The sequence below is a fragment of the Cornus florida genome, unplaced genomic scaffold, assembly GCF_030987335.1.
Source record: "Cornus florida cultivar Cherokee Brave unplaced genomic scaffold, ASM3098733v1 CherokeeBrave_3.0.0_Hap2_Chr09, whole genome shotgun sequence".
NCBI classification, from domain to species: domain Eukaryota; kingdom Viridiplantae; phylum Streptophyta; class Magnoliopsida; order Cornales; family Cornaceae; genus Cornus; species Cornus florida.
Genome location: NW_026775579.1, coordinates 53,433,311 through 53,442,036, shown reverse-complemented (window position 1 = coordinate 53,442,036; position 8,726 = coordinate 53,433,311). Strand labels below are relative to the sequence as shown.

The 8,726-nt window shown below is 41.0% G+C and overlaps 1 protein-coding gene across 1 annotated transcript; it reads right to left on the bottom strand.

The window, feature by feature from the left end:
- Positions 1 to 5,216: 5,216 nt before the first annotated feature.
- LOC132272621 (uncharacterized) lies at positions 5,217 to 7,385 on the bottom strand. Its single transcript, XM_059773730.1, has 3 exons — positions 6,819 to 7,385; positions 5,885 to 6,731; positions 5,217 to 5,767 (listed from the first exon to the last, which is right to left on the bottom strand). Exons 1-3 carry the CDS (start codon positions 7,383 to 7,385, stop codon positions 5,217 to 5,219), a joined length of 1,965 nt encoding a protein of 654 aa, XP_059629713.1.
- Between the last annotated feature and the right edge of the window lie 1,341 nt (positions 7,386 to 8,726).

Here is an 8,726-nt window from a genome sequence, read left to right as displayed (position 1 = left end):
AGAAGGATAACTTTTGGTACTTCCAGTGTAGATCAAAGAAGATATTCCTCATTGTTGCAACCCTAAAAATAATAAAGGTTGGAAGAGTTGTTTCTTTTTTATTTTCGGTGCATACGGGAAACTTCCAAGTGTTTGGAATAATTCAAATCCAACAAGTAAGCTTTATATCTATGTATATATTTTCCAATCCCTTGTTGGTAAATTTTTTTTTTTCTGCCCGCGGGTACTGTTCATGAACAGTATAAAAAAAAAAAGTTTTTTTTTTTAAGCCTCGGCACTGTTCCTGAGGGAACAGTGCCTGTAGGTACTATTCGTGAACAATAAAAAAATTTTTTTTGCCCCTGGCACTATTCCCGAGGGAATAGTACTAGCGGGTATTGTTCATGAACAGTAAAAAAAGTTTTTTTTTTGCCTCCGGCATTGTTCCCGAAGGAACAGTAGGTACTATTCATAAACAGTAAAAAAAGTTTTTTTTTTACTCCCAGTACTATTCCCGAAGGGACACCTGGGGTACTGTTCATGAACATGAAAAAAGTTTTTTTTTTTTTTTTTTTAATTGTAATGTAACTTACAATTCATTTTCTCAGAGTTTAAGGACAAACCAATCCTCTCAACTCAAGAAGCAAAGTATGTCAATAAGGCCACTACTTACCCAGTGAAGACCTTTAGCGATCTCACGACTGACGAGGCTTTAGATTTGTACGTACGAGCTACTAGCTTAACTGAAACCCCCACCCATTTAGAGAACGGTAAGAAAAATGAAGGCACTTATACGTGAACTTACTGATTTTTGTTAATATTTTATTAAATATTTTCCTTACTACTCTTTATGCAGGCAAGAAACTTAGTAAAAGGCTCCTGGCCAAGTTCGGTCAAGTAATCTTCCTTCTACTCCTGCTTCCAAAAAATTACGAAGGGTGGGAGAGGAAAATCATGGTAAATCTTTAAGCCCTGGAGTGTTATCATGTCCTACTCCTATATCTCTAGGTTTCAGCGGATTTGGTGGGGTTCCTACGAGTTTCGAGAGTTTGTTTCGGTATCAACCAACCAAGCATTCTCCCAAGGGGAGTCGATTCTCGATAACGCTAATGTCACGCATGATAGGTTACATAAAATGGTAGTAAAAGATGACGTTGCCGGATTGCAAAATCTGCCAGCATCTGAGCTTTTAAGGAAATTCCTTCATCTAATTAGCCAGGTGAGATTTTACCTTTATCACGTGCATCTCTCTCTTTTTAACTATTTACCACTATTTATTTATTTACTTATTTATAGGGCACTACATACTCTGTTGTTATTGCAAAAGAATACGAGAAGCTTTCCTTAGAGATGGCTTCCCTCAAGGTTAAATATGAAGATGTTACTTCTATACTTAAAAATAAATAAGACGACTTGGCTAATGCAAAGTTAAACTTTCAAGATGAGAAAGTGAGACTTACCAAAGAATACTTCGATAAGTTGGAACTTGAGAAGCTAGTTGCCGTGGAGAGCTTTAAAAATTCTGATGAGTTCAAGGTGCTCATAGGCAAGGCTTGCTGTGATGGTTTTGACCAGTTCAAAGCTCTTGTCAGCAAAGATCGTCCAGACATAGACTTTTCTATGTATGATATTCTAGCTGAGAGCGAAGAGGAAGATTGAATTCCATAGTAGCAGTCATATATATATATATATATATATATATATATTAGGTTTTTTGCTTTCTTAGCATGCTGATCCCTTAGAACTTGTCAGAATATCTCTCAATTCAGAGAATAGTTGCTCTACTTTTGACATTTTGTCTTTCATGATATTGCTTCACTCAGCCCGCCCTTCTTCTGAAGCAATGTATTTTTATGAGCTTCATCCAGCTCGTCCCTTTAGTAAGGGAATGTCAATTATTTCTTTTAATAAAGAAATGGACTTAATGTTTTACTAGTCCTTTTCGTAACTTATTAAATTCAATAGTAACATTGTCAACAGTAAAAACATATGAAATGAAGACAAATAATTATTTTATTAAAGACTTATCGAAAATAATATTTGATAGTCGAGCATCAGCATCCATTAAACACTGGTCCACTTTATTGAAGCTAAAAACATACTATCACTTTTAAAAGTGAAATAATGAATTAAAACATAGCCTGACATAAGTACCTACTGGTAATATTTCTTTAAATGTTCTGCATTCCATGGGTGGGGAAGCTGGCTTCCACCAAGAGTCTCTAACCAATATGCCCCCGGTCTGTTGCTCTGGGTTACTCGATAGGGGCCCTCCCAGTTGGGAGCTAACTTTCCTTCCCCCTTTTCCTTAGTAGCCGGGGTAACCTCGCGGAGCACCAGGTCTCCTGGCTCGAACCTCCTTAGCTTGACCTGGGCATTGTAGTACTTGGATATCATCCGCTGGTAAGCTGCAACCTTAACCTGTGCCTGCTCCCTTTTCTCTTCTACCAGGTCTAAGTTTAACCGTAGTTCCTCGAAATACTTGGTTCTGAAAGTGGCTACCTTTGTTTCCACCAGGATCACTGCTTCACTTCCAAAAGCTAACCCAAAGGGGGTCTCCCCAGTGGGGGTTGTCACGGTGGTGCGATAGGCCCATAAAACTCAGGGCATTTGTTCAGGCCACAAACCCTTGGCTTTCTCTAGACGTGTCTTGATCATCTTCAGTACTGTCCTATTCGTGACCTCAACTTGCCTATTGGCTTGGGGATGAGCAAGAGAAGATAAATGAACTTTGATCCCAAGTTCATTACAAAAATCCAGGAACTGCTCACTTTCAAACTGCTTCCCATTATCTGTCACAATCACCCTTGGTGCTCTGAACTTGCAAATTATTGTTTTCCAGAAAAACTTATTTACTTTATTTACCCCAATATGAGCTAATAGCTCAGCTTCCACCCATTTGGTGAAGTAATCGATAGCCACAATTACATATTTAGTTTGTCCCTTCCCTGGGGGTAAGGGGCCAATGAGGTCCGTCCCCCATTGGACAAAAGGCCATGGCCTTGTAAGAGGGAGTTAACTCTTCTGTTGGTTGTTTTGGGACATTAGCGAATCATTGGCATTTGTCACATTTCTTCACAAAATCAAGTGCATCTTTCCTCATAGTAGGTTAAAAGTATCCTTGTCGGATAGCTTTATATGCTAATGACCTGCCCCCAGTATGGTTTCCACAAAAGCCTTTATGTATGTCTTTTAGAATGTAGTTTACCTCATCAACGGAAACACAACGTAAGTAAGGTAGAGAAAATCCCTTCTTGTAGAGAACTCCATCAATGAGGGAATATTTTGCCACACGCATCCTAATCTTTCGTGCTTCCATGTAGTCCTGGGGTAGTTCTTCATTCTCTATGTACCTGATAATGGGTTCTGCCCACTCCATTCCTTGGATCACCTGGTGTATTTTTCGTGGCCAATCCCAGGCTGTGCTAGTCTCATCCAAATATCTCACAGGTATAGCTTTATCTTCCTCTGCGGTTGCCAGTCGAGCTAGGGCGTCTGCCTGCTCATTATTTTATCGGGGAGATCCGGTGAATAGAGAACTCCTTAAAAAAGCCCTTGATACCTTCTATCTTATGTAGATAGGTCTTCATCTTCTCATCCTTGGCTTCATATTCCTCCTGGACTTGTCCAATTATTAGTTGAGAATCGCTATACGCTATTAGTCGCTGAACTTCCAAAGCTTTAGCCATCCTGAGGCCTGCTAGGAGGGCTTCATATTCCGCCTTATTGTTGGTTGCCTTAAATCTAAACCTGAGTGCATATTTGATGCATTCCCTATTTGGGGAGACAATTACTAGCCCTGTCCCACTTACACGGGCGTTGACCGACCCATCCACGTATAATGTCCAAGTAGATTCAGTTTCTTCTTGCTCATTTATGCCATGCTCGTGCCCATCTTCTGGTGTGAATTCCGCGATAACATCTGTCAGTACCTGGGCTTTTAAGGCTGTTTGGGGTTTATATTGGATATCAAACTCTCCAAGTTCTACCGACCACTTCATGAGTTGCCCCGAAGTATTAGGTTTGTGGAGATCTTCCCTAAGTGGTTGGTCCGTCAATACTATTATTGTATGCACTTGGAAGTAAGGCCTGAGTTTCCTCGCTGAGACAATTAGAGCAAATGCCAACTTTTCTATCCTTGGGTACCTTTCTTCCGCCCCTTTGAATGCATGGCTATTATAATATACTGGTTTCTGGTTTCCATCCTCTTCGCGGACTAAGGCTGAGCTTACTGCCAACGGAGAAACCGCCAAGTACAAATACAGCTGTTCTCCTTGCATCGCCAGCGATAGTAACGGTGGTGAGGTAAGATACTTCTTCAGCTCTGCAAAAGCTTGCTCGCACTCAAGTGTCCATGAAAAAGCTTTCCTGAACACACGAAAAAAAGGCAAACACCTATCCATCGCCCTGGAAATCAACCTGTTCAAAGCAATGATCCTTCTCGTCAATCTTTGAAGTTCCTTGGTCGATGCTGGAGACCACATGTTGAGAATCGCCTGGACCTTCTCGGGGTTGGCTTCTATTCCTCTTCTGCTTATCATGTAACTGAGGAATTTCCCAGAGGAGACACCAAAGGCACATTTGTCTGGGTTAAACTTCATTTGGTGTTTCCTGAGGACTTGGAATGTCTCCTTTAGATCAGCTAGGTAGTCTTGAGCTTTTAAGCTTTTTATGAGCATGTCATCCACATATACTTTCATATTCCTTCCGATTTGGTCCTTGAACATCAGGTTGACTAGCCGCTGATATGTTGCCCCAGCATTTTTGAGCCTAAAAGGCATCACCTTGTAGCAATATAAACCTCTGTCCATGACGAAATAGGTCTTCTCTTTGTCTGGTGGGTGCATTGGGTTATACCCTGAGTATGCATCCATGAAACTGAGCAACTCATGGCCAGCCGTTCCTTCTATCAACATGTCGATTCTTGGAAGAGGGAAACTGTCTTTGGGGCATGCCTTATTTAAATCAGTATAGTCTACGCACAACCTCCATTTTCCATTAGCCTTTTTTACCAAAACAACATTGGCCAACCAGTCGGGATAATGAACCTCTTGGATGAAATCAGCTTTCATAAGCTTGTTCATCTATTCTGATATAGCCATATTCCTTTCCGCGGCAAATGTTCTTCATTTTTTCCTGATAGGTTTGAATGTGGGATCTGTGTTTAATCGATGCTCGGTCGTAGCTGGATTAATACCAGGCATGTCTTCATGTGACCATGCGAACACATCTTGATTCTATCTGAGGAACTGTATAAGAATATTCGTGAAATTTGAGGGGAATAGAGACCCTATCCTCACCTTTTTTGTTACGTCAGTGTCATTCAAGTATATCTCCACCAGGTCCTCAATTAGCTTGGCTCGGTCTTGCTCATTTTCTTCAATTTCATCGACAACCAAAGCCTCCTGCTGCTTCTTTTCTTTGAGAGACGCAACATAGCATTCTCTAGCAATGGTCTGATCTCCTCTTAGTTCGCTTACGCCATGCTCTGTAGGGAAACACATTAAGAGTTGATAAGTCGAAGTGATGGCCCTCATCGAATTCAAGGTTGCTCTTCCTACGATGACATTATAAGTAGATGGACAATTTACCACCAGGAAGTCTACCATAACAGTAACCTGTTTTAGGCTGGTTCCTGCAGTGATTGGAAGAATGACCGCTCCTAGAGGGTAGACCTTGTCTCCCGTGAATCCCACCAATGGTGATCTAGTAGGTCTAAGTTTCTCTTTACCAATCTTCACTTTGCTGAATGTGTCAAGGAAAATAATATCAGCCGAACTTCCATTGTCTACCAAGATTCATCGAATACTATAGTTAGCGATCATCATGGTGACAACGAGAGGGTTGTCATGAGGTTGTTGCACATCTTTAATGTCTTCATCTAAGAATGTAATAACTGGATCACCTAGACGAGGCATCTTTCGATGTTGAATCTGTACTCCAACTTCGCACACCTCATATGAGCTTCGCATTCTCCTAGCATAGGCCTTACGGGCTGAGCTTAATTCTCCACCTCCTGCACATCCCCCAGCTATGACCCTGATTTCTCCCATTGGTTGTTGATCAGGAGGGCGGTTATCTCGGCCTGCTCTAGGTGGATTAATGTCGGTTCTGTCATTCCCCACAATAAACTTTCGCATGTGCCTTATTCGGATCAACGTCTCAATCTGATCCTTGAGGTCGAAGCAATCCTCTGTGGCGTGCCTATAGTCTTTATGGAACCTACAGTATTTATCACGAGGTCTCCTTTTCGAATCTGATTTCAACTTCGGTGGCCACTTCAGATATGGTTCATCCTGGATCTGCAGAAAAACTTGATCTATCAGCATATTTAAAGGAGTGTAATTTGTATACCTCTCCGCGTTCTTATAGCGAGACGCCTTTTCACTCTGGTTGACCATGGGTTTCTTATACTTAGTTTCCTTTTCATCTTTGGTTGTCAGAGCCGGCCTTTTCTTGTCTGCCTTCTTATCTTCCCCTTCTTTTCCCTTTCTCGCCATCATTGCATCTTCAGCATTCATATGTCTTTTAGCTCGAACCAATAACTCGGCCATGTTGGTAGGAGGTTCCTCTAATAAAGAGAAGAGGAATCTCGAGGTTTGGAGTCCTCCCATAAAGGCTGCTAGGGCCTCCTTGTCATCCGCTTCCTCCACCTGTAGCATCTCCGTGTTGAAACGACTAATGTAATCTCGCAGTGACTCTCCCTTCTGTTGCTTTACAGTAAGAAGGTGGGTAGCCGACCTTCTATGCCTCTGGCCAGTAATGAAATGGCCTACAAAGCCCTTACTCAATTCTTCAAAGGTTTCGATGGTCCCTGGCTTCAGTTTGTTGAACTATACCCATGCTGATCCTTTGGGGGTCGTTGGGAAGGCCCTGCACATGATCTCATTTGGCATTGCGTGCAAGTGCATAAGCACTTGAAAAGTCTCCAAGTGGTCAAGGGGATTTTTAGTTCCATCGAAACTCTCAATTGTGGGCATTCTAAATTTGCTGGGCAAGGGGCATTTCATAACCGAGGGGCTGAACAACAAATTGGTCCTCTGCATCAAACCATTTATGGCTGCAATGCCTTTACCCTTCATGGCCTGCATCACATCCTCCATCTTTGCCTTGAGATCCTGCATCTCTAGGTCAACGTGGGAAATCTCTTCTGTCTTTTCAATGACAGTTGTGTCTTCATGGGGTGGGGAACTCTGTGGAAGAGAGGGGTGGATCACCTTTTTATGTCGGTTCCCCACCTGGCTTTGTTCCGCTTTGGTCTCATGTTGGGGAGGATGATTATCCTGCTCCTCCAGATTCCTATTACCCCTATTTGGATTCGAAAGGTCTTGTCGTGGCAAGTTTTGTTGAACTGGTGGAACAAGGTGTTGCAGGAATGCTGCATTTTGCTGGATCAACTGGTCCATACCCTGATTCAGAGTTTGGACTTACAGTTCCAACGCTATAAGCCGTGTCTGGTCGTTTGGGATGTCTAGGTTTTCACCCGACTCTTCCTTTTGACCAAATCCCTGCGACGATGTTCCTTCGGTAACCATACCGGACCACAAACGTATATACCCAACTGAGTAATTAATTAATTCAAGGGAATCGTCTTTCCCACACATGGCGCCAACTGTTGAGGTTGAAATTCGCTCCGGTCTGGTACGATACCGTTTCCTGCAAAACAGAGACGGCAAAGTCAAACATCGGTGTGGTGCCGGCCGTTGACCCTCCGACAATCAAGTTAATAAGGATTTCTAGAGAAAGAACTTCAATCGTAATTTCCCTAGTAAGACTTTTTTTGTGTGTACCTTATTCTCGATCGTCGTCCTATTTATCATCGCTTCCCTTATTCTCGATAAGGGAATTTTGTCATTCTTATCCCATGGAACTTATCCCATGGAAATCTCATCCTTGATAAGATTTGTCATCATCCTCGTGGAAATCTTATCCTAGATAAGATTCGTCATCATTCTTATCCATGGAACAACGCAATATTATCGTTTGATCACCGAGTAGATCTGGCGGCTGGTCAACACTTAGTTGTCTCTATCGCTAGGTCAAGGTAGGCTAGATTTATTTTTCCCTATCAACATCAATAATACTAAATTAATTCAATTAAAGAAAATACCAAAGACCATTAACTAAAACAAATCAATTAACGCAATTTAAATTCATAATTAAACAATTAGATTACAATCAAATCAAATAAATAATGAAAACAATTAAACACTTAAACAAATAAGCAAATAGTCACACAAAAATACAATAAAACAATAAATAGAATGCTGAGACTATCCTTTTAAAATTAGGGGTATTACATCACTCTCCTATAATGTGTGGCATTTTACTACTGTTGGAGTAATGATACTCAATATCAATGAAGACAAGATTGCTATATCAAATGATAACATATATGGTCAACCATGCAATTTTAAGTGCCCTAAAGTAGCAAAGGTCAAATTATATCAAGAAATGCAAATTCATTTTCAATATAATGGAGGCATATAATGTGTCTGCTTATGTTTATTTCACTTCGAAGTACAAAGGAAATGAACTCTTTATCAATAGTAGATTGGTGAGGACACTTGGGAGGCTGAAATCAGAGCAAATTAAAACTATATCAACTAAAAAGTGCAACTCACAAAAGACTGATGATGACAAGCAGAGTGTAATGCTGGAAAAATCAAATAACTCTTTCTTTTTTCATAACAAGGTAAGTTTATCTACCTTAAACTTTATTTCACCTTTTGTACACTGTGTATTGA